At 48.3% G+C, this 25595-nt stretch overlaps 1 protein-coding gene across 1 annotated transcript; it reads right to left on the bottom strand.

The window, feature by feature from the left end:
- Positions 1 to 969: 969 nt before the first annotated feature.
- On the bottom strand, positions 970 to 25595 carry pth1r (parathyroid hormone 1 receptor). Its single transcript, XM_037457485.2, is given in 14 exon segments — positions 970 to 1183; positions 1185 to 1475; positions 1580 to 1621; positions 1747 to 1888; positions 2079 to 2173; positions 2277 to 2343; positions 2690 to 2750; positions 3157 to 3310; positions 4979 to 5165; positions 6202 to 6296; positions 8074 to 8195; positions 8330 to 8440; positions 11761 to 11863; positions 25498 to 25595. Coding segments are annotated over 14 exon segments (1641 nt in total). The 5' UTR covers positions 25567 to 25595; the 3' UTR covers positions 970 to 1081.

Genomic DNA, 25595 nt, shown 5'->3' with positions numbered 1-25595 from the left:
TAGGTGCAGTACAAATCTACGGATTGATTTGTTCACACCAGTCCAGGAGCGGACCGGAAAAGCGCACTCCTCACGGTGTGGATCTGGGGTCAGATGGACCAGTGAGTCGGTGAGGAGCAAAAACCAGGGGAGAGCTTCCCATCCCATGGTGGAACCTAAAGGAACGTGCAGTGAAGTATTGGCTTTTGTCACATGTCGTCTAAATCACAAAAAGTGACATGGGTGGAGACGCCCTTGGTCCATTGTTGTGAATGGCTGTGAATTTTCTATCCCTCCATGCTGCTCCATTCCAACTCTTTGGACATTTTCTATACAGTTGCTACCAGCAGCATCTTCAGCTTCTTCTTCTTCTGGGAGGCGCGTATTTTACGGCTTTTCTAAGACTTTTGGTTAGAAAATAGAAAAGGGAATGTGGCGAAATGTGGGCTTCTCAGGCAGCCTTTTTTCTCTTTGGGGTCAGACAGAAGAAAAACGTCGTCACACCTGCAAAACCGCAAAGCAGGTAATTCACACGCCTTGCAGAGTTTAAAATGCGTCGTGGGATGACTCATTGATTGGCAGTTTGAATGTGATCGCAATCGGACCTTATGCACACATTCCGTGAAAAAAAACACACAAAAACAACAACAACACAGCTCTATAACATATTCATACACATGAACTCTACTAAGTTGACAATTAGAATGTATCTGTGATCTTTGTAAACATTGCGACTTGTATATACACATAAAAACAGCAGCATATCACTGGACCATCGGTAAAAAATCTGATTCTGGCTTTTCCTTCACGTCCACCATGACTTCCATGTCGTGGAAAATGGAACATTTAAACATTTAAACATTCTCTGCACCCCGACGCCGGACTTCATAAGAAATGTTCCAGCCCCTGCGGAAAATGAGGGAATGTGGGACGTTCGTTTGAACCGATTGACATCCGCCTCTGATCAAAGGAGATGAGATGAACGCTGAGGGGGTGGAGATCGACAGGTGGAGATCGACAGCCTGCAGCCGCCCCCCCACCGCCCACTTCCCTTTCAGAGAGTCCAGAGGCTGTTCCGTGAAAAGTGGGGGGCGTGGGGGGGTCACATGACCGTCTCCCTCTCCTCCTCCTCCTCCTCCGCCACGGGGGCGGGCTTCTCGTGGTCGCAGGGCCGCGCGGCGGGGGGGGGGCGGCGCGCCGCCGCAGTGCTCCTCGTCGGGGCCGCGCGGCTGCTCCTGCCCCGACGAGGGCGCCGAGCCCTCGGAGACGGAGCCGTTCTTCACGTAGCCCGGCAGGTTCCGGTGCCCGTTGGCGGGCCCCGGGCCCAGCCTGGTGGTGAGGTGCAGGGCCAGCGGGCCCCTGGCGGTGACGTTGGTGACGCTGGTGTGGGACACCATGGGCCCGTAGCTGTAAGTGTTGCTGCCGCTCCGAGCTTTCCTCTTGAAATCCAGCGCCAGGGTCCTCCTACTCCAGGACTTCTTGATCTCGGCCTGCACCTGGGGAGAGGAACGTGTCATTTGGCCATGCGGGGGCTTAAATGTTGTGCGGGGGGGGGGGGGGGGGAGGGTTTGGTGTGAAATGCATGAGCTTGAGTTCTTACCTCCCCGTTGCAAAAGCAGTATATGATCGCAACTAAGAATCCCTGTAAACGAGTGGAGAAAGATGCGTGACACTTGTGCCGTTAAATCACGAGCCAAAAATCCTCTTTTTCTCGATTATGATCAGATCAGCAGATTTTCTTTTTTTTTTTGGACGCAGCGGATTCACCTGGAAGGAGTTGAAAAGCATCTCGTAGTGCATCTGTATGAGCCAGGGGGCCCCGGACACCTCTGTGTACGGCATGGCGTGGAATATGATGTAGTGGACCCCGAAGAGCGGCATCAGCACCAACGTGGACTTCAACAGCTTTCTGTGACAGGGCGACATTTCATCATCTCAGCAACAGCAAAAAAATAAAAGGGTACCTTCCGCGCACCTAAAATAACGGTTTTAAGTCGACGTCGTTAATGACGCGATGACCTCTGACCTCTGAAATGGCGACGGGGCATTTCGCAAACCCTTTGATCGTCTGAAATGTGACCAGAGTGACTGAGGGATACCTGTACTGCTGCCTCGTGTCACACCTTCCCGCGTTGGTTTCTCGCAGTTTGGTTGCCAGGACTCTGATGATGTTCAGAAACAACATGAAATTAACCTGGAGACACAAGTGGAGACACACGGTTGGCGTCAGTGAGAGCTTTCAGGCGCAGACATCACGCCGTCGTTCCAGACTCGGCGGGCGGGCGGCGTGCACTCACCACTATGGCCGCCAGGATGGGCACTTGATAGATCCATTTCAAATTGCCCGCACTCAAGTCCCAACACCTGCAGTGGATGAGAAACAACGTGACGAGGATGAATTTTTAAAAGGGTGTCGAGTGGCGCTGAAACACTCTGAACTCTTACATGTCAAAAACTCTACAACATAACGCTATTTTTTTGTTGTTTGTCGTTTTTCTTCGGCCTGCAGCTTGGTTCTGAAGGTGACTCCACTTTCCTTCTTCCTATCTTTCACATCTCCTTTGAGAAGAGGTTTCTGGCACGTTTGGCCAATCAGGACATTTGGGGGAGGAAGGCTTTGTGTATTTCAGGCGGTACTCACAGGGATGCGATGCACACACACGCGCGCATATGATCACATGACCGCGCATGATCCATGCAGATCACTCACTCTGTATCCGCAAACGTGGCTCTCATGGTCGCCCAAGCTGTCACCACCATAGCTGGCACTCCTGGGGAGGGGGGCGGGGGGGGGGGGGGGGGGGTGGGGGAAACATTTAAAAAAACAAAAAGGAGAATCAAACTTATTTAAAAAAGGTGTGTGGCCTTCTCGGTTATAAAGTACTGCAAAGTACCCCCCCCCCCCCCCCCCCGCCCCCCCTGTGGGTAGAGCCCGGGTAGCACAGCATCCACATTGTATGCGCTGTGCTCGCGTAGCTTCTACGCACAGTGTGTACAATGCAGGAGCTGTAAAGCCCACGTTCATGCACCTTTTCTTTCTTTGTTGCAAGTGAGTCACCCTCCACCGTCCTCACCGACTAAATAATGCAACATGCCGGTATTTATTTATTCAACAGAAAATGATACACTTTACATTTTTAAATGACGCATAACGGCTCCTCTGGTCGCGTGACTCACCCCATCCGATCAGGGTGAAGCCCCACAGATACTTTCTGTCAGAGAAGAAGGTCATGAAGATGAGGCTGTGCAGGTACAGACCCTCCACCAGGATCCAGTAGTAGTTGGTCGCCAGGAAGTACAGGAACAAGGTGACGACCACCTTGCAGCCGATCTGTGCGACGGGGGGGGGGGTCAAAGAGAGCAGATCCAATTATGATTTGGAGGAATCGGATCTGTCGCTCATACGTCACCGCATCAGAGAAACATCAGGAATAGTGTTGTTCCAAATGAAGTGTTTTCTTGCTGAGGTGGAACAGAGGACTAGTTTTGTACTGTATATGCCGGAGTCTTTTTACATTTCCACTCACGCTGTATTTATGCAGCATATATTATTATTATTATCTGACAGAAAAATTAATCTGATTTTTCAAGTAAAAAGAAGAAGAGAGAATCACGTTGCTGACCTTTGTGTTCGGTCCAATCAGTAAAACGCTTGGGACGGTTCTTTGTTCTTTTTACCGAGGTGGTTGAGCGGTGGATTAAAGATGTGTTTAAAGGAGGCTTTAAATCATTAAATATTAGCATAACAAAGCAATCGGTTGCCAAAGGGACGAGTTTCCATGCATTTAAAGAACTCAGAACCGGCGAGTACGAGCCTCACTGCCCAGTTGGGCCAAATTAATTAAACCATTAATTTATTAATGAATCCGTCCTTCTAGTAAATGGTAAATTATGCGTTCATCTTGTGCCTTGGTGGAACAATGAAAAATTCAAAGACACAGTATCATATCCTAAAAAACAAAACATTATATAATAAATACGTCAATCAATTAAATGCCGAGATTTGAAAAGACTCCACTGGAACCAAAAGGATTTTCCTTTAAAGCGATTAAACAATTCCAGTCACATCCAATCAGACCATTGATTGGAACACGGAAAACAAATGAATGAAACAATTAGAAGACTTATTATGGTTAATATAACGCGGCAAGAAGCCCGTTGATTGGGCCGCAGTTAAAAAGTCGACCTCCAGAACCGCCGACCCGGCTGATTGTTTAAAGTTCGGCCCTTTTCATCCTGGCTGATTACCGGTCCACCAGTAATTGTCATCTGCGTCTTTCCTCATCACTTTGTGTCCCATCCAGCATTGCTCGGCAACAGCACAGGGGGGGGGGGTTTTGCCATGGGGACAGTGGACATTCGTCCTATTTTTAATTCCGGAAGGAGACAGAATTATTATTAACTCGGGCTGATTATTGAAAATCGTGTTAGTGGAGATTTGACGTGAAGTCTGACCAGACCAGCTGTAGATCACATGATCAATTATATATAATGAAGGGTGAAATGTAATTACTTTGCTAGAGGTAGGTCACTAAAAATCTACTGTGAGCAATTATTTTTTTCGTATAGATTTAAAACACTGTTTATTTTGCTGATGTAGTCGTTAAGGGTCTGGGTCTTAATTTGGAAGGACAATCATCCCGTGATGTCCCTTCACCGTGTCACATGTCACCTACTTTACCCGCGCAGACTCAATTTGGAGCCCCGCTTGTTTGCATATTAGAGCATGTTTTTAAAACTTTTGACTCTGTGAGGAAGCGTCGTCGCCCCCCCCCCCCCCATCATAGAATGGAAAAACGGGTCAGACTTTGCAAAAGAAATACTACACCACAAGTCGAATGACCTGTGGAGGGAAACCAGACGATTATTGCAGTTATTCCTGCATGCTACATCCGTCTTATTGCTTGTCGTAGCACATGAAACCCCCCCCCCCCCCCCGCCCCCGCCGCCCCGTTTCTCCTTCTCTCTCTCCATTCCCGTCGGGCCCGGGGGAACTTACGAACTGGGTTTTGTTGGACGGCGGCGCCTCCGTGATGGATTTGAGGTCTTCCACCGTGACTCTCTCCATGCTGTCCAAGGCCGACCCGGAGTAGAGCACGACGTCTTTCGCGAAAATGCTGACGGCTCTCAGCATGTAGGACACAAAGAGGTGCATGTGGATGTAGTTCCTGGTGCAGTGCAGTCGCCTGGGGAGGGGAGACAAGCCACAGCGCAGAGTGAGTCTGGATCTGTTAAGTGTGTGTGACCCTGGCACACCTTAATGTAACTTATTGCACACACACACACACACACACACACACATACAGCACCCATCCTAAGTAGAAGCAGCTGACTGCAACACATTCTTGAGATTACGCGGCCTGAGATGCGCAAATATTGAAATGAGCTGTGAAAAAAAAAAAAGGCAAAATTGAAAGCATGTGTTGAGAAAAGCACGCGCATGTCGCCTCTAGACGAACACAACGCGCCGGCTGTGGAAGGCTGTGACAGAGTGGGCCGTCCAGGTGACCGGTCCAGCACGGCCAATCGGGCGGCTGGATCAATGGCGAAAGACATTCAGTCGATACGTTTCCAAACGTCAGCTTGAAGTGAAGGAAAACGGATCCCTCTGCTGTTCAGCATTAAACAGTTTTTTTTCTTCTTTTTATTCCCCCAAAGCTTCATTAATGAGCAAATTATTTGACAAGCCTTCCCTTAGAGAACTATTGATTTAAAAAAAAAAAAAAAAAAACTAATAGCTTGCATTTCCCTCCAACTGCTGATGTGAAATCTCCCCTTTCTCTCCCTGGAAAGCACGGAGCCAGAATGTCAGACCCCCCCCCCCCCCCCCCCCCCTCTCCCCCCCGGGGGATGACTTATTAAAGTCATTTGGCGCCGTGGAGTTGGGAGCGCTCCCAACCCTCTCTGCCTGTTTGTCGAAGCAGGTTTGTGGGACGTCGGTAAACAGCAGGCAAAGCGTCGATTTCCGGATTCGCGCCGTGCTCCCAAAAAAAGGATCTAAATGTCAGGAGAACGGTCGCCCGCGGGCCCCCAACCCCCCCCCAGAAGGCCGCGGCCCCGTCGAAAGTCGAAAAGGCCAAAAGGTCACGCGTCCGATAAGAGCTGGCGTGCACTCAGCGGCGAGCGTCACACACTGGAACCGAACCCGACTCTCTACAGGTCTGTGGTTGGATTGATTGTAAAAAAAAATAATTTAAATGTCAAAAGACAGCGCAGACTCACCGGAAGTATCCCAAGATGGCGACGGCCACCATGAGGGAGCCCAGAGAGATGGAGTAGCCGACGGTGTAGATGAGGTACAGGCGGTGGAAGACGTCCTGTTGTGGGTGAAAAAAAAAAATGAAAAAAAAAAAGGGTTTCAGTGATGTTACGTAACAGGACGGCGTGGAGCACGGAACACGTGACCTTTTGTAGGCTGGCGAACGCCGGTGAACTTATGAAAGAGGCCTCGGCCACAGTAGTGAAATGTCAACGTTCAGTCAGAATACAACGCAACATCTTTCCTTAAAAAACACTTACAAACAAACGCGTGCTGGTCTTCTTCTGTTGGAAAGTGATGCGTGGAGGTTTTTATTTGGTTTCAGTAACACATTGGATTACATATTTTTTATATCATGTTATGAGACGAGAGGTTTTACACACTGTTTTAAATCTAATTATATATGACGTTACGAGAACATTTGAAATGTTCAAAAAGCGCGTTTTTGGTGCAACATTCACGCCACGACAGAAACGACGCTTTCTGTCCCCGGGGCGACGGCGTCTCACACGGACGGCGTTCGGGCGCTGCCAGATCCACGGCGCCTGTCGCCGTTTAAGCGTCGGGGGGGTGGGGTGGGGGGGGTCCTGAGTCGCGGTGTAGTAAAATTGATTAATAATTGAGTAAGTATTTTGTAGCCGGTAGCAACGCCACAAACTGAAGAACACAAGCATCAACGATGACAAAATGCCAAATCCATTTAAATTGAATTATTCAAATGCTTCCAGAACATCGTTAAAAATATGATCAGTGTATTTGTTTTTTCTTCTTTTTCTTGTCAAATTCCTCAGTAATGACGATAAGGGCCATTTCTTTCCCCTTTCTAGCCACACTTCTACCCTGCGTAAAAAAACCCACCGCAGACTCGACTCTCTTCAACCCTCATGCAGCGACTGAGCGAGAAGCAGCAGGAGGAAGAGGAGGAGGAGGAGGAGGAAGAGGAGGAGGAGGAAGAGGAGGAGCGACTGCGATCAAGAGTTCACAAGCCGCACGATTTATCTCAACTCTCCCTCGCGTTGACGTCTTAGGATTCCGTGGTAAATGGGTGCCACGGGAATCATCAAAAAGGGAACGCCGGGAATCGCACCGAGCTGCTCTCCACTCTTCATCAGGGGGGGGGGGGGGGGTCCGAATTACCCTCCAATCAACCTCTGGGAATTGGCACAGCGAGCACCAAAAGACGGCTGCTGTAGCTGCTGGAGTCTGATGCAAATCAGTGTCTCTCAAGCTGTGTGTGTGTATGTGTGTGTGTGTGGGGGGGGGGGGGGGGGCGACCCTCTGGTGGGATGTTCTGAATTATTTTAATTAAAGAACTATATTGAGAACTTCCAATATTATTTTTTTTTTCTTTCCGATGGTGCAATCTGGTTTTCTAAAAAGCAATTTGCAACTTTTTAATCCATTATTTTGAAAAAGCATCGACGGAGGAGTCACAGAAACTCCACGCGTCCAATTCTGTCGGGGTGGGGGGGGGTGAGGGTGGGGGTGAAACATTCTTCTTTCCCCATGAAAGGTTTGAGAGCCACCGGCGTAAATGAACCAGGTCGGAGCGTGTCGGATGCTGACCCCTCACTATCAAACACCTCAAGGACATCTGGGATGAGCCGGACCGCCAGCTGTGAGCCGGTTATTATCACCAGTCACCCCCCCCCCCCCCCACGCCCCCCTCTCTCCTCCCCCCCCCACCACCAAAGAGACCACTTTCATTTTGAAACCTTTTCTCCTCACCCAGCCGTGTTCCAAATATCAGGCAACATGCTGCACGGGTGCGACGTGTCCAGCTGTCAGAATCCGTCACGTGAGGGGGGTGGGGGGGGGGGGGGGGGGGCGCTCACCTTTTCGTGGCTGTGGTTGTAATGGTAGAGGAATTTCGCACACTCGTTATAATTGGCCCACGTCTTGTTGGCTGTCACCAGTTCCCAAGTCCCATTGTTGTCACACCGACGGTATGCCAGTCCTAGAAAAAAAAAGGGGGCTTCTTTTAATTACAGGATCTTTTTCCCCAGAACCGCCACGATCGACCCAGCTTCCTTCTTAGCAGGGATCTCTACGTGGTGGTAGAAGGTCGAAGGTCGAAGGTCCGGTGCTCACCTTTGTGGTTGAAGTCGTGGATGTACTCGGGACACGCCGTGGACACCAGGTTTCCCGGACGCCCTTCGGGCCAGCAGACGATGCCGTCCCACTCCGGGGCGCAGAACCCGTCTGCGGACACAGGGGGCTTTAAGGAAGAGAGCCGAGCGGCGCAGAACTTTCACCCCATCCGCTGTCACGTAGTGAAGACTAAAGCAGTGATTCTCAACTGGTCTCAAACGTTTTTAATTTAAAAAAAAAATCATCCTGGGATTTTATTTTGAAGGGACTTTTTTAATGCAGCGGAGTGTCGTTTTTTTTTTTTGCCGGCTCGTCGGTCCATGTTTTCAGCAGCGTGTGCCTGGTTGGGTCAAACCTTCCTGATATGGGGGAGACTTTGGGTTTTTAGGATAATTAAACATCCTGAATATAAAATATAAAATTCAGTTGATGACGTCAACGTGGTTGTGATCTGCATTGTAGGATTTGGGTCGGGTGAGCACGTATAAAAATTTTTTTTTTTAAAAAGCATTGATTTCATTAGGGTTTTTAGGTGATTAATTGGTTGTTAGTTGTTTAGAATGTCAAAAGCAATCATTAAAAAAAACGAGCAAACCTCACACATTGATTAGGTATGACTGACCCACAATCACTTCAATACTCCATCTGATACTAAAACACAACTCGGCACAGAGAATATTCCCATTCCATGCGCTGCACTTTAGGATGAACCACTGGAGCTTTGGATCAAAGTTGAACGACGCTGAAAGACGACAGCGTCCCAATGTCTGATCGGGAACTATTTTCTCAAAGATGGAGATCCCCCCCGGGGATGAGCTGGAGTGCAATAAATGCCCATTACAAGCTATAATTAGGGGGTTTCTCAGTGGACTGAGAAAACATTAATCCTCCTGCATCCAAAAAGGAATGCTGTTTTTTCATTTTCCAACACAACATTGCTGGCTTTTTGCTTTTCTTGAAGATCAAAAGTAGATTTATGTGCAGTAATGCACATTTGTTCAAATAAAGAGCTGCAGAGGAGGAAAAGGCCATTTTTTAAACATAGAGCCCCCTAATAATCAGTGAACCCGGTGGACTTTAGCCCTCTGATAGTGGGAACAAAGTCCCTTTTCCACTCAAACATCTGGCATATCCCTTCTGGTTTGGCATTCACTGTGTTTTATATTATATTGAAGACATCTGGCTCACTTTTGACCACTAATAAGCAGCTATGGATAAAACTAAAAACTCTCCTCTCTTTTCTCGCCCCTCTAATCGCCCTCGCAGAGGAAACATCCCAAGCGGTGACGACGCGCTCTTCATTCGCCGCTCACAAAATCAAAAGAGCAGACCGAGTGGAGCTGACTGAATCTTGCAGATTTAAAAAAAAAAAAATCACACTGACCACACGTCCTCGGAGTAAACTTTTGCCATAGGGTTTTTTTTTATTGCCACAGGACCACCTACTAAGCCACTTTAACGCAGCGCACCAAGACACGTGTCACTTCCTGTCGATGCTGTTGACCGCAGTTGAAATACAAAAGCGACCGTAGGACATCGGCGACGTAAGCGTCCGACCTGTGGAGGTCCAGACATCATGCATCTCCTGACACGTGCGGCCCTTTTTTTCGGGGTAATGATTGCTGCCGTTTGCCTTCACTCGGACCCGGGAGCCTGGAGGCTGGGCTGTGAGCTCCGGGGGCATTGAACCCACATCCCTCCACGTTTGGAAATAACAACGATGAAAGCGACGTTTGAAGCTCACGAAGGAACCTCTTCGATTCGATTCATTCCACTTTTCACACTGGCGTTTTAAAATAGCTCATAATGGCTCAGAAAAAAACCACACTCCACGGGTGGTCGGGTAGGACAAATACAGATGTGAAAGCCCCCCCCCCCCCCCAAAAAAAAAAGTGCACACGAGCCGCCATTCTGTGAGTTTCCCCCCAACCCCACGGATTCAAGGTCCCGTCACAATACATCAAAAATACCACTGGAAGGAAGTCTGTGTAATGACTGCTTCAAGGAAAAGGGTCCAAGTCACTAGCAAGCACAAGTAATGCCGTTCTACCACCTGGTCTCAGACCTTAAAAAGCTTAAAAAGCCTCCTAAATGTTAGTCAGCATTGCAAAAAAAAAAAAAAAATGTTTTACATAATTACAAAACAAACCGCCGGATGAGACGCTGAAGTTGAAATCAGAGTTAAATGAAGTGCAGTCGAAGTGGTTCACGGGCACGTGAAATCAAGCGTGTTTAATGATGTGGACTCCTTTCCTCTTCATTCATCCTCCAACTGTCATGCGACTGAACACACGCATGTGCAGCCCTGTCGTGGATGAGCCTCATTCGACTTTTTGGCCATGTCCTCGAGCACAGAGACCAACAGCGTCAACAGAAAACTACAACTACAGAGGTCAAACGGACTCCTGGCCCTCCTGAAAAAAGGGAAATAAACAAAAGCACGCCACGTGTTAATAAGCGCGCTTTGGATTTGGTTTGGAGGATGAGTCGATTGTCATCTCTATCAACTGTTTGCTGTCTTCGCTCAGCTGATGGCGGGGATTTTTGGGCCCCGTCGAAAGCGCGAAAAGTTTGAGGGACCACGCGGGGCGAGGTCCTGAAAACCAGTGGGAACCGTAAACAAAGGCTTTTTTTTTGTGTTTTCAGCCCGGAGGAAAACATTTTTTTTTAATTATGTGTTTTTCGTTGGGTTTGCAGGGTCTCAGAATTCACTGCAACCACAAGGCAATCCGTCCTCCTCCACTGGGAAGCTGACAGTCACCACAGAGAGATACGAAATCCCCCCCCGCCCCCCCACACCCATCCTTCTCTCCCCTCCCGGGGGGGGGAGATCAGCCACGACCTCCAAGAGGAGGACAAAGGGAACAGAAAAGCAGTCGAGAAGCGTGACGTTGATCCTGGTTTACCTGACAAATACAGCAAATCACGCTCGAGCACGACCACGAGGCCGTCGTCCCGGCGATGCTCTGGGGGGGGGGGGGGTGGGTGGGTGGTGGGGTTGATGGATTTCTTCCTCCATCACTCAGGCTCTTACATCTCAATCGGCCTTGTACATTATGTGTGTTTCACATCTGTGGTTCTGCTGGGTTCAGTCCCCCGAGGGAGGGGGGGGGGGGGGATTCGTCGCGCTAACCCGCCGGGAACAGCTGGAATCCATTGGACGCGAGTCCGAGTCTGTTCCGACAAAAGGAGACCATTCTGACCGCGGTAGACGGCGGCGTCCAGCAGGAAGAGGATCAAACTACTTCAAACCGACTCGGGGTAATTTAAGCAAACAGGACGTGATCTAAATATCAAACCTCAATGCCTCAAATATGAAACACTTTCCATAATAGCATTGAAGCAAGCTGCAGTTGGTCCATCACCCTGGTGCAGGTATCTCGACTGACGCCGCACGCTTGGTGACTTCGACGCGTTGCTTCTCCACTCACCGGACACGTTGCGCCTTGAGTCGATGTTGCCCTCACAGATCAGTCTGGCTCTGAACAGGAGGCCGATCTGCTCGTCTCTCGTCAGCACGTCGTCCGCGTGGGCCTAAAGAAGAAGAAGAGAAGAGCCAGTGGGTACACGGGACGGGTGTTGTGAATGCATTAAATACGTGATCCACGCAGAGGAGACTCTTTAAAACGTTTTTTTTTTTTTGGACATCGGATGTAAAACTGAAGCTGAATGAATATAGATTCACTCATTTTCTAAAAGGGGGAGGCCTGGAATAGATTCTTCCCTCAGAAACATCAAAGTTAATACAGCTAATGGTTATTTATTAAATGTATATATGTATATGTATATCATATATATACACACACACAGTGTTTGATGTGGTACACCACGAGGAAATGTGATGACTTCAACAACATAAAAATGATAAATAAATTATTTTTTCGACCTTTCTGAGCATAAACCCACGACTATCACTGCATTGACAACCGCTGCTTCGCCCGAACACGCAGCTGCTCCACAGCCCTCCAACCCTCTGCTTTTCTGCATCCGCGGCCACAGCGTGTTCTAAATCCAGCTTTACCGCTCTGGAACGTTCTTGACTGTGCGCACAGCTGACGTTTCCTCAAACAGAAAAAACGCCGGCGGGAGAAAGAGAGCGAGAGAGAGAGCGAGAGAGAGCGACCCGGTTCCAGCTGTCAGAGTATTCAGGAATAAAAGGGAGGGGAGGGGGGGTGGGGGGGGGTATTTATTAAGGTCTCAACTGTCACGGAGCAACAAAAGGAATCCGTTAAAAGGAATGTTTTTTTCCTTAAACTGGTCACAGTTCCAGCTCGTATCCCCCCGCGATTGGATCCGCCGAGACGGGCCCTGATCGGGCGCCAAGCCGTGACGTCTCATTACAGCTCGTCCCAACACGGGTTCCAGTGCGAAGTGGTGTCTCAAGTGCTGTGTGTCCATCCTCACACAGGCTCGCTGTTGGTCCGTGGATAACTTTTGCGGGGGGGGGGGGGGGGGGGGCAATGACAGATGTGACTGTATTGAAAATGAGCACATTGATTTCTAACGGAGCGCGGCAAGAAACGTGGGAACCAAAAAATGTCTTGAGTTAATCAAGATCAGGGCCTTAATCAAGAGAATTCTCTACGCAGTCTGTCATTTATAGTTGTTTTTTGTTGTCGTCGTTGTCGTTGTGCTTCTTCTGAGTCGCTGCGGCAGCAGAAACGCGATATGCACCCGCGCAGGGAAACCCAGACTAACGTGCGCGCTGACGGTAAAGCGTTGAGTCCCAGCCTTCGTTTCCAATGACGCGGAGACGTCTGCAATCCGTCAGAAGCCGGTTAGGTCTCGTTCCCCCGAGAATAGAGACACAAAAAAGGTACGGAGAGTGAAGTGGTTCTGAAAATGCACGACAAGCACTTTTTATGTAACACAGAACAGCGCGGAGGTTACTTTGAAACAGTAATATTTGTGTTTAGGCATCAAACAAAGCTACAAGACATTTGTTAAATCCTACACAGTTGTTAATACAGCCATAAACTCAATGTGTACTTTCGCTTGTGTGAAATGTGTCATGCAACAATGTGAGGATGGTCTTTTATTAGGTAAAGTATTACCAACTAAATGTATCAAAAGTGGCCTGAAATCTAAATACCTTTAATTTGCACAGAACTTGAGTAGTTAGTTACTGCGGTAGACGAGACAGGGGACAAACAAGCTTTTCAGCCCCTTTCTGGTGCATCTTCATGATCTAAAACCAATAAACTTAAGCACTTGTAAAGCTGCTGGGACAAGAAGCCATTTGGAGAAGAAAAAAAAACGCGTGTGCGTTGTCTCTGGTGCACTGACTTCATCGCCTTTTAAAACCAAACTGCAAACACCGAGCCGTCTTGGATTTGCCCCCCCCCCCCCCCCCCCCACCGTGACACCTCGACCCGTCGACGTTTTCACAACTCGCCTGTCCCGAAATAAGGATGCGCAGTCTGAGCGCTGAATGAGCCTCCAGAACGAGAATGAGGAGGTTTATGGCTTTGCACGGCAAACAAACCCAGATGGAACAACATTGGACCCACAGGCGGAGGAAGGATAGACGCTACCTGTTTACCGGAGCCCACATAGAATGTTCCACTGAGGCATTTATTCTATTTTCATCTGGATTACCGGCTGGTGTTAGTTTTTTGTGTTGAAAGCCGAAACCAGAAAACAGGGCATCTGGACGGTAGCGGCTGTGAAAGGGACAAGTGTCATCATCATCATCATCATCATCATCATCATCATCATCATCATCATCATCAACGCAGAGAGAAGCAGCCCCTGTTAGTTTGGCAACACTTAATATACTTTCACATTTGATGGATCTACTTTGTGTCACATGTCGAGTTATTTTGTCATTATTGGTTATTCTCCCTCCAGAGTTACAATTAGCTTCTTTTTTTTTGTTTTTTCCAACATGGAAGCTGCCACTCAAACCCATTAGGAAACAAACACCTAAACCCCCTGGTGCTCAGTTTGTTGTGTGCAGCGTTAAAGTAAGACGGAACAGAAGAGAGAGAGAGAGAGAGAGGGGGGGAGGGGGTAGAGGGGGGGGCGTCCTGGGGTAATAGGCGCCGTCGAAAAAAAAGAAGAAAAAAAAAAACTCTTCCTCCTCCGCTGGCTGGCGGCCAAAACCTCCAAAGAGCAAACACGGCTCTTACTGGGAGAAACATTTAACATTCTTATTTACCGCGTTTCGTTCAAAAACACACAGTCGCCTTTTTGTCGGGACGTCCTGAAAAACACGCGCCCCTATGAATATGCGCGTCTTCATCAGCGGCCTCCGCTCGAGTAACAGAACGCCCACTCGAAGTGAACCCACGGGTTTCTGTTGGTCTCTGCGAGGACGCAAGACCAATGTTGAGAGAACTGCTTTTAGGGCCAGGCGGGGTCAAGAACCAGCGTTTGGACCCCCCCTGCGACTAAATACTGACCATCAGGCTCGGTTCTAATTCCAGCATCTGGCTTCTATATTGTTTTAGTAGCTGGGATCTTAGTTATATTTAGTCATTAAAAGGTTGAGCTTGTCCGGTACCACAGATGTCTCACGTCTGCATTTGTAGATTATTTTTACATGTTTTGTAGAAAAAATATGGATTCATGTGGATATATATATATATATATATGTGTGTGTGTTATGAATACACAGAGTGGAGACAGTGGGTTTCTGGTACGTTACCGTCTTGATTGTGGACGGCCTTGGGGATTTTTTTACATTTTTTTTTTTAGCTTTTGTGGTTGACCAAAGTCATTTCCTGAGGTGCCCTTCGCTGAATGCGAGAGAGAAAGCGTTTGAGCCGAGGTAGACTTTCACTGGAAAAAGGCAAAGCAAAAAAAAAAGAGCCGGGCAAGTTTGAAACGATCCGAGTTCAAAGAGCGCGTAACTACGTCTCCGGGTTCCGCCAACAATAGGTTGCTAGAACACCAAGGAGAACTGGGCTAGATGCGGGAACAAAGCTCACAAAGTCCGAAGAAGAAGTTGGAACCTGCCGCGAAAAGCGGAGACTCGCGTCGCTGCTTCAGAGGGTCGCGACCTTTCAGCGTCGGGTTTAAAGTAGAGTTCTCCGGAGTCATTGTGGAGGCGCATTAATGCTCTGTGGGCCTCCTGTGCAACAACCACCATCAGTAGTTTGAATACTTACTACTGTAAGGATCCATTGAGTGTGAAGTAGGAAAAATATATGCAAAATAAAAAACAAAGTTTTCAATTAGTGAACTGGACTAAACCGGCTCATTTAGGAGGATCCTATTGGTGGATTTTCGTCGGGAAGCTGTCACAGTTCACGTTTAGACCGCCTCTTCGTCTTCATCGCCACCAAAAGAGGAAGGCTTTTTGGTAACAACAAGGAGCATTCTTGTGTCACAGGAGGGAAGGTTGGAAGAATCCAACAGACCTCAGACCTCAGACCTCAGACCACGGGGCTCGGGGGCCGTACGACACCAGGCTCATTCATGGAGTCACATGGTCACCTCTTCCCAAAACAATATATTTTAAGCACTCAGGTCTCAAGCTTGCACAGTGAGTGCCATTTATTTAAAGATGTTATGATACAGTTTGGCTCCCAATAACTTTGTTAGACATGCAATTACACTTAAAAAATATATACAGTATATATTAATTCAAGGTGAGCATTTGATCAACATTTTGTCATTCTGAGGGTTACTATTCCTTAGATACGCTCAGTGTTTTGATGGTAGACGAGAAATCTCTGATTACAACTCAGTTACTATTTCATCAGGAAGAACAGACCTATTAATCCCCCCCCCCTCCCCCCCCTCAGTCATAAGGCCATTAAGGCCTCTCTGTGTTGGCTGATCCGTCGGCGCGGAGGAGATTTAAAGGGGAGACTCGCCCCTGCAGATCACACTTCGTCACGCGGGGTGATGAATAATACACAGATAATATTGACTCTGGTCACTGCAAAGCGGCTCTATTATGGGAATACAGTCCAGTGTTTGCTTTGTGTACTTGTTTTGGTCATTTGCCATTCTTTACACCGTAGGCTAGCATTCACTTCCTTGTTGTTGGCATGTATTCAAAATTTGATCCAGTGGTATTTTGGACTTTCCTGTATGTTTTTTTTCTTCTTTTTTTTCCACAAAATAGGGGGCGGAGGGGGGGGGGTCTAAAAAATTATAGCTGCTGAATTCTGTTTTCAATGGCCTGGCCACTATCTGGAAAGAAAACATGAACATGTTACTTTTGACATATTGCACCGCATGAACGCTTCAGCAGATGAGGATCCTGGATATTATGAACTCTGTGAGTCAGTGCCACTCCTTTTCAACTGTGCAATTTGCATTTGATGATAAAACCCACAAACCGCAGGACTGGTTGTCTTTTGGAAATGCTCGCAGACCACATTCAGACTTAAAGAGCGCCGTTTAGTTCTTAATTACACCCTCCTCTGGTTCGCGAGGCTTGAAGAGCAGCACTTTTCTTTTTTTTTCTTTCCCCCCCCTTGATGGAAACAACGTGTGCGCTTGTGAGCGACGCAGCGCGCGTGCGTCTGCAGGAGCTCGGACGCGATCGCGTCCCCCCCCCAAATTGAAAAAGGACAGTTCATGCGTTATGTGAATTATTTTTAATACAGTTTGGGCCTTTTTCTCCGAATGAAGCATTTCAATTTTCATCAGAAGCTTAATAACTACTAATGCACTGGCATTATTATTATTATTATTATGGATGGAACACTGCAAAGACGCTAGGTTACATAAATGTAAATCCAGCCTTTTTATCTGTATAACTTATGAGGGTTATAGGTTGGAAATACATTTTCACATATATTTGTAAGATAACACGCGCTGTAGCATTAACGGCGTGTGACAGCCTCTCCGTCACGGATTGGAAACCTCATCATCTAATTCACAGAAGCATGAGGAATTCAGTGTTTCTATTATTATTTGATTCAATCATAATTTATTCATGCGGATTTTCATCGCGAGAAGTAATTCATCCATTCAACGATAAAACTGAATGTTACACTTTGCAGGAGATATTTCACACGTTAAGTAGCGGAGGAGCAGATGTCTCAGCCCAGAAAACGCCTCAGCTCCTATACGTTGTTACGAGCTGTCAATCACGAGGCGGCTCCCCCGGGGCTCTGAGGGATATCCCGCCCCCCCCCCCCCCCACCTACGGAGTCTGTCATTTCTGCATTTCTGTCCATGACGTTTAATTAAGAACACTTTGAGCATCAAGCACTTAATTTCCGGCATTCCTATTGGCCAATAAACGGAGGAAATGACTTTTTTTTTTTTTTTTTTTTAAAGGAGGAAGCATGTGCAGCTGCAGAGTGAATGTCGCAAGCAGCACATTTTCTTCTGTCAAATAAAAAAAAAAAGGGGGGGGGGGGGGGGGGGATTCACCCCCACACATTGTTTACCACAATGATGCTGAATCACCTTCCTCGTCTCTGTGTGTCCACTGCAGCTCGCCCCTGAGAAATTTAAAAGCAAGCTAATAACATCCCCACAAATCACGTCGACCCCGGGGTCCCAAAATAGGTGAGGTTTGCAGAAAGTAGGGCTCTACAATATTTATTAAGACAGCAGGTAGTTTCTAATGGACTCATCCATTTTTAACCAAAATATACACTGATGCAAGAATGAAAAAAAAAGAAACCCGGGACAAGCCTTAAACATGTCTGAAAGCCTCCGGAAGGTCATTTGTTTTTACACAACAGCCCTCGTGAATCAACGATGAGAGGAAAAAAACGACTGCCGGTTCCAGGTGGACTCGGTGGTTCCAGGTGGTCCGTTCACGTCGGCGCCACAAAAATAGATCTCCGTGAAATAGATGCCGGGCGGGGAGTTCTTTAAACTGACATTCCAGCATCAGTGCTTTCAGGAGGTTCTACTCGCTTCTGTATGCAGAGCCCAGCAGAAACAGTTCAATCAATGGGGATATTTGCCCCTCCCTCACTTTGTGAGGAGCGACGTGACGCAACGTAATCTGATGAAGTCAGTCGGGCCAAAGGCAAACCATTCGTCGCTCCGAGCCTCATAAATGCGTAGATTTGCCGTTTTTAGTTGGTCTAAGCGGAGTATTTCGATTATATCGCTTATATGGGCAAACGTTTCGACCACTTGTTCACTTTACGAATCAAGTGATTAACTCCATTGTTCAGGCTCATCAATTAGCGAAAGCGAATCGTTGGGCGTGGTCCAATCAGAGCCTCATAAAGATCGGCGTCAAGACTCGAGTCATTGAAGCAGAGGGTCAACACAAGCGCCCCCCCCCGAAGCCAGCGCGACGCCGCTCGTCCTTTTCGCCCACCTTCGGGAAAGCGGCCCCGCGGCGATCCCGGCCGCCGGAGCCAGAATCCGTGGCGTGGACGCGGTTTGAAACATTCAAGGTGAAGAAGCGGCCCGAGTGGAGAAAGAGAGGTGACCCGCGTGCAGAGGGCAACGCTCCGAGCGATCAGCCCTCTTTCGAGCGGAGAGGCGGCAGCGAGCCGGCGGCAGCGAGCCGGCGGCAGCGAGCCGCCAGAGGCGGCAGCGAGCCGCCAGAGGCGGCAGCGGCAGCCTGCCGTGACCCGCCGTTTTTACAAGGGCCCTAATTGTGGCTTTCATCCCTGGGCAGAAGCCTCTAAAATTGCCGACAAATTAGCGTTTAATCAGCTCAAGGTGTCTCTCGTCCCAGAGCAATATTCCGCCCTTTTGATTTGCGCGCTGTGAGTGCAGTTGGTCCCGTTGATTGAGGTGATTTTCGGAGTAGCTCTTCTGGCACGACGACGACTACTCGAAAATCAGCGAGCAAGGTCAAAGTCCACGCTTTAAATCAGTGGAGCGGAAAACAGAATTAATTACACACTTCAAATGGATCAACTTGACAACCTTTATTCTCATTAATTAATATTTTATCTAATTAATTCAATGCATTTCAATTTGATTCATATATATATATATATATATATACATTTTATGCTCGCAAATGAATTACTATTTAACATGATAACAACTACGTTACTGATATTTAAAACATGCATGTTGAGTAATTTGAGTTTAAAGCAGCGTGACTTTTAAGGAAGAATTCGTTTTTTGGGGTTTTTTGTGACTCGTCCGCAAATCTGCTTCCACGAAGTCACTAGATTACGATATGCTGGGCCACGCATGGATTAACCAAAAAATATATACATCACATCATACAACGACTTCATCTGAAAGGACTTACTGCCCACAACAGGGGACGAAGACGCTCGGACTGACTGGTGAATAAAACCATTGTTAGCACTAATGGACCCAACACTATTTATGGTCTATGGCTCCGGCTCCAACCGGCCTGTCAGCACGAGCTTTTCCACCCTCCACTTTACTACAAGGTCGCTGCGGCCGCCATGTTTTCCTTTGACTCCGAAAAACGGCTCGAACTGAGGGCGAAAGCGGAAAGGCAAACAGTTTAAAGCGTCGCGTTGCTGATATCACGTGTTCAAGCGAGGAAAACCAGCGTCATACGTCTCGTTACACAAACTACCTAAAAAAAACAACAACTGGTGCCTGCTTTACCCACAATGCAACTCGAGCAGTGAACGTTCGATAATGAGCAGCGGCTGGAAGGGGGGGGGGGGGGGCCGGGTCTAATAAGTTCACTTCTTTCTTTCTCCACGTTCGTCTCATTCTCAACAACAAGGGAGCTGGAATATATGTTCTTAAGGCCGTAGAAATTACGGTTTTAAAAGGAGATTTAGACTCGTGCAGTAAACGGTGCCTCGGTATCCACATTTATTTTGGCATGTACGAGGTGTCACGATATTCAATGACTAAAATGTGTGGACGTGATTTCATGAAACTTTGAGGGAATAAAACGAAAAGGAAATCCTCCGAGCCGATTTAGCAACCTATATTTATAACGTATTTATATAATGTAGATCCTTGGAAGGCTTTTTACGCTTCTTCACTGAACCCCCCCCCCCCCTGTATGATGTCGATAATCCCCAGAAAACCTCATCAATGCTACCACATGAAATAAATATACTCCACGCAAAAGTGTTCCAAAAAACTACCACGCCGCATTACATCACCAATAAAAGTCATTGGAGAAGCAAACCGCAAACTCCAGCGGGTGGTTCCAGGCCCCGAGAGTTCAAACCAAACACTAAAGCGCGGCCCGGAACATTACCTTATACTCCATAGAGCAGCGCATTTAAAACAAGTCTTCTCCTTGGTGCACGCACCTTTACACACATGAGTGCAGACATGGTTTGAGTTCAAGTGATCCACGTGGTATTCAAAATATCTAAAATATAGAACGTGCGGCACAACCTCTGCGAAATACTTCAACCTTTTGCAGCCCCCGTCTGTGCTCTCGCTGGCTACTGTTTTAAGTGGAGCTAAAAGCAGGGAAAGTCCAGCAAAAACTTAATAACGGTGTTAATCTGAATTTCTATTGGCCGAGGCTCCGTGCTGCCGTGTGAGGAGTTCTCACTCCATGCTGGAAAATGCAGGGATGTGAACCTCCTCCTACTTGCAGACCCCTGAGCCCCCCAGAGTTTTGGCAATGAAAGTCATAAAAGGTCCTTTTTCTAGGAACCTGGCCTCCTCTCAACTCCACGCCACGTGCCAGGGGAGTGTTTTGAGCCGCTTCCAAAATTGCGTAAACAACTGGAATCAGATGTGTGAAATCCTGCTCTCCCCCCCCCCCCCCCCCCCCCCCGGCGCCGGATAATTTGGGGGAATTGACTCGGAATCGAATAAAAACGTAATTTGCGTGGCGCAGAATGTGTCCGGCAGCTTCTGTGCATTTTAAAACTCAATCTGTTCACCAACAGCGAGGAGGGGGGGGGGGGGGGGTAGGGGTGAGGAGGGGGTGGTTTAACCGCGAAAAAGGCACCCACACAGGCGAGAATTCTCGCATGTCGACTCGACCGAGGTACCGCGAGATTCCAAGCATGCCGCCCCGCGCACACTATGGATGCAGCGCAGGTAACCAGGCGAAACAGCAGCACGTAGGACGCCAAGCTCATTGTGGCGCCGGAAAATAATCCCCCCCCCCCCCCCACCACCACCCGCCAGGTGTGACCAGGAGATACAGGATTTCCTTCAAGCCACGCCCCCCCCCCACCCCCCCAACGAGAAAAATAAAACGTCCGACGCAGTTTACCGAGTCGTCTGGGGCCTCGTTAGGCAACGTCTGCTTTGCTCGGGTAGCGTTTGAACACGGGATCACTCACAGGATCACCGGGTACTAACAAGCCAATTAAAACATCATCATTAAAAGCTGCCAAAGAATCACGGATTCCATTCCAATGTTTGGATTCGGGAGGCTACGCAGCCGTGTTTTATCATCACGAATCGCCCCCCCCCTCCCCCCTCCCCCCCCCCCCTCCTCCGGTCTCCTGGTGATGCCGAGAGAAACAACGAAGGAAGCACGCCATCGAAATGACCTGTGGGAAGAGGCGAGGCGTAAAAAAGGTGCCGTCTCTCCTTTTTCAAGTGGAAAAGCTACGAGGGAAAAAAAAAAAATAGAAAAAAAAGGAAGAAAAAGCAAAGGTCACGGTGAGTCAAGAAAACAAGGCCTTTCCTGAGTCAAACACAGCCGTGGTGTAACCTTACCGTGCTGAAGACCCTCCTAGTAACACACGCTCTATGCATGTGACACACAGGCCCCGTGGAAACCAGCAATGTGTCCGTCGATGAAGAAAATAACTGGGAGATATTAGATTATCCCCAAATACAGAACATAAGGATTCCGTCTGTGAACAAGTCGCCTCTGTGAGCCGGATCCCCCCCCCGCCGCCCCTCCCGGAAAGCTCATGCAAACACGTTAACTGACCCTGTGACGACAAACCAGGGCTGCGCGGCCGCATGGCCTCAGAGCCGCCAACCACGCCGCCGCATTCCAATGGAGAAAGGACGTTTCAAGAGAAAGGCATTAATGGCGCCTGTTTCTCCAACGCGTGACGCTCCCGGGAAGACGGGAGTGTAAAACATGTGATTTTTGTTGTTTTTGTTGTTGTTGCTGCGTTTCGGGGCGACTTGAGATGTGTCTCCTTCCAGAGCTGTGCACTTCCAGTGGTTTAAAGCACACGACTTTAAAAGCTTTCCTCACCCGCGTGTCACCGCTTGTACAAACACATCATCAGCACGCGCCCACCCAGCCTGTGGACGGGATGGACGTATATGACCCCCCCCCCCCCCCCCAAAAAAAGAAGCTCCTAATCACACCGAGGACCACAGACCGAACCCCATTATAACCCCTCTCACGTGTGAACTTTCTAACGACTGCAGAGGTTTAACACAAATAAACGGGCTTCGTGCAGGAGGGGGGGGGGGGGGGAGGGGGAAGGGGGAGGGGAGGGGGGGGGGCGGATAAATCGATGGAAAGCTTTTCATTGCGCTCAACCTCCTTTTTGCCTCGCGGGACATCTTGGCGTGAGCTCATGCCATGACACGTACGACAATAAACTCGACCCAATTTGTCATCATCCGCATTACGTGTTTTAAAATCCCCACGCGGCGTTTTGTCCACAGGCCCCTTTGTTTGTTTGTTTGTTTGTTTGTTTTGGATCTGCAGGACCATCTGGCCCCGTCCTTCCTTGGACCGGACTCCAGCTCGCTCGCTGTGCCAGGGCTCAAATTTGAGCAACAATTAGCATTCCCCCCCCCCCCCCCAAGCCATGGATCAGCTGCTCAACTTGAACTAACTGGACGAAGATTTTTTTTAAAAAAGAGAAGAAAACACACTGCGTCAAGAGTGGTTTCATTGTCTCAGCGAGCCGTGGGCTCTGATTGGTGAATGAACGTGCAGCTTAAAAGGTCAAAAGGTCGATACATGGTAAAAGCCTTTCTGAGGGAGAGGGGGTGGGGGGGGTGTTAAGCCGAGCAAAAAAACAACAGCTCAAAAAGTGGCAAATTCTCTCGCTTTGATCCCGAATCGCCGCCAATGCACCTCCCGCTGCTCCTCTTCTCTCACTTCAGGGGGAGTAAAGGTCGACGCATGGCGGCGGACCATGCGCCGTGCATGCAACAACAACAACAAAAAGGAACGAGACAAAATAATTAAAGAAAAGAGCGGTCCTAATCCAAGCGGATCCCGAGGTTGAAAGAATCCGATCGTCTCAATGGTGTCTTATCGGAGCGGGAATCAGAATAAAGGCCACGAAACCAAAACGGTTTGAAGTCGCCGAGTAAATGAATGAAAACATCAAAGGTCAACTGTAACCGGGGTAAAGCAGGGATAAAAAAAAAAAAAAAGCTCAAGCGTTACGCTTTTCCTTTTGGAAACAAGCTGCGGTTAAATCCCATTGATGCGCAGAAAACACACTTTTGTCGCGTTGAGTGAATCGTTTTGTATGAAACCTTTTCAAAAGAAAAGCACCGGGCCTATTCAACGTGTGCGGTTAGTCTGAGCCTGTGGCTTACAGCGAGAGAGAACGAAGAACGATGCTGAACACGATGAACCAGCGCCGAGCCGGCCGGACGGAGTGCAGTCCGGGGCATCGCCTCTTATTGGGGAATGTTTATTGCAAAACACCTATTCACAGGAAATCTAACTCCACCGGAATGCATTCACATTATCATTTCATGCTCCCTCACACACACACACACACACACACAAACTCAGACTCAAGTAGGGAAAGCGTGACTGTAAGTCACACTAAAGATCAGCCAGCAGCACATGCAAAAAATGTAGATTAAAGATTAAAGCCCGATCCAAAAATGCACGAGTGGTTGACATGAATTAGCGCGACGTCATCCGCTGCCCCTAATTACCACAGACAGACTGAGATGAGATTATTCCACACTGTAATCTCTGTTATGAAATTCCACTGAGGGTCATTTGAGACGGGTATAGCATTCCTCCGAAACCGTATTCCAATGCGCAGTGTGTGTGTTTCTTTAAGAGTGTCAACCGTTAAAAAAGGCTTTCGAGCGTAAACTCTGGGTAAACCAAAACGGCATATTTGTACTGACAGAAACCTGGAGATCACAATGGTCATCCGGAAGGTTCAGGTGCTCCACACCGACGATGCGGTGCCTCCGGGTCGAGGACCCCATGACACGTGAAAGGCATCACGCGGGCCCGACGCAGTCATGAGGGAGAAATTAAAAAAGGGCCCGCGGAGGTTTCCCCTGAACGCAGCACAGCTTTGTCTGCGAGGTGTTCGGGCACCTTGTGGAGTTCCAGTAATACAAATTAAAAAAAAAAGAATCCAACCACCTTTACTTGTTGGTGGATATTTGCAGAGCTGCAATGATACCGATGTCAGAAAATGAGTTAAATTCAGGGCTGTCTTTATACGCTTTCTACATTATTCATGGAATATATTATATCTTTTGAGGGCTTTGACCACATTGCTGCATGAAAATGGTCCACACTTTGATTGTGTAGCACTAAATATTTGTACACCCAAAAATCACCATTTACAGGCTGCTCATCTGGAAAGGGGCAAAAGCCCTATGAGTTTGACACATGTCTCAATGTAAAATGTATTATTTCTGTAAACACACACACACACACACTTCCGGCTTTCAGTATACGGTTTGTCCACATTTGGGAAAAATACTTTTTTTGTGCAGAAGAAGACTAAGCAAACACAGAATTAAAAAAAAATAAAAAAATAAAAAAACAGAAAACCTGGGCAAACAGCGCGCACAGACAGAGCCCTTCAGCCGAATGTTGAAGCAGCTAAAAATACACAGCAACGTTATAATTGTTTTCCTCTGCCGTTCGAACCAATGAGCCGAGAGGTCCAGTGCGGTGGACCCACGGACCACATCACTGCCTGTTGAACGCACAGCCGCCTGAGCCAAGACACACAGAACCAACCTGGTGTGCTGCTGTGCCTGCACACTGTGTGTGTGTGTGTGTGTGTGTGTTGAGGGGGCGGGGGGGGGGGGGGCAGAGCAGTGGCTCTGGATACTGCTATGGCAATATTTGACAGCACAATGTCGAGGCAGAAGTAAATAGCTTGTACAGCTGTGAATCAGTGAGGCGCCGAATGAGACCTTTACTCGCGTTCTGACTGCAGCGATCGATTGGGTTGGGTCAGGTGGGTGGGGGGGGGGGGGGCAAAGGAACAAGAGTGCAACGGCAGCAGCTTGATCTCCAACCCTGTCAGTCCAGCATGTCAATACGACCCAACCCAGCATCTCCTCAGGTGAAACAGTGACGTGTGCACAGTGCTCAGGTGCAACATTAAAATAACATCTCGGTTATTGCGCCAATGAATGAATGAATGAAAAAGGGGACTCACCAGAAATAAACCACTGAGTAGTGAGATGAGAAGAAAGTCCAGGTTGTGGAGCAGCAGGGCGGATCCCATGACCGACCCGAGGCGCCTCTGCCTCAGGG

The sequence above is a fragment of the Pungitius pungitius genome, chromosome 15, assembly GCF_949316345.1.
Source record: "Pungitius pungitius chromosome 15, fPunPun2.1, whole genome shotgun sequence".
NCBI classification, from domain to species: domain Eukaryota; kingdom Metazoa; phylum Chordata; class Actinopteri; order Perciformes; family Gasterosteidae; genus Pungitius; species Pungitius pungitius.
This window is presented reverse-complemented; position numbering and strand designations above follow the sequence as displayed.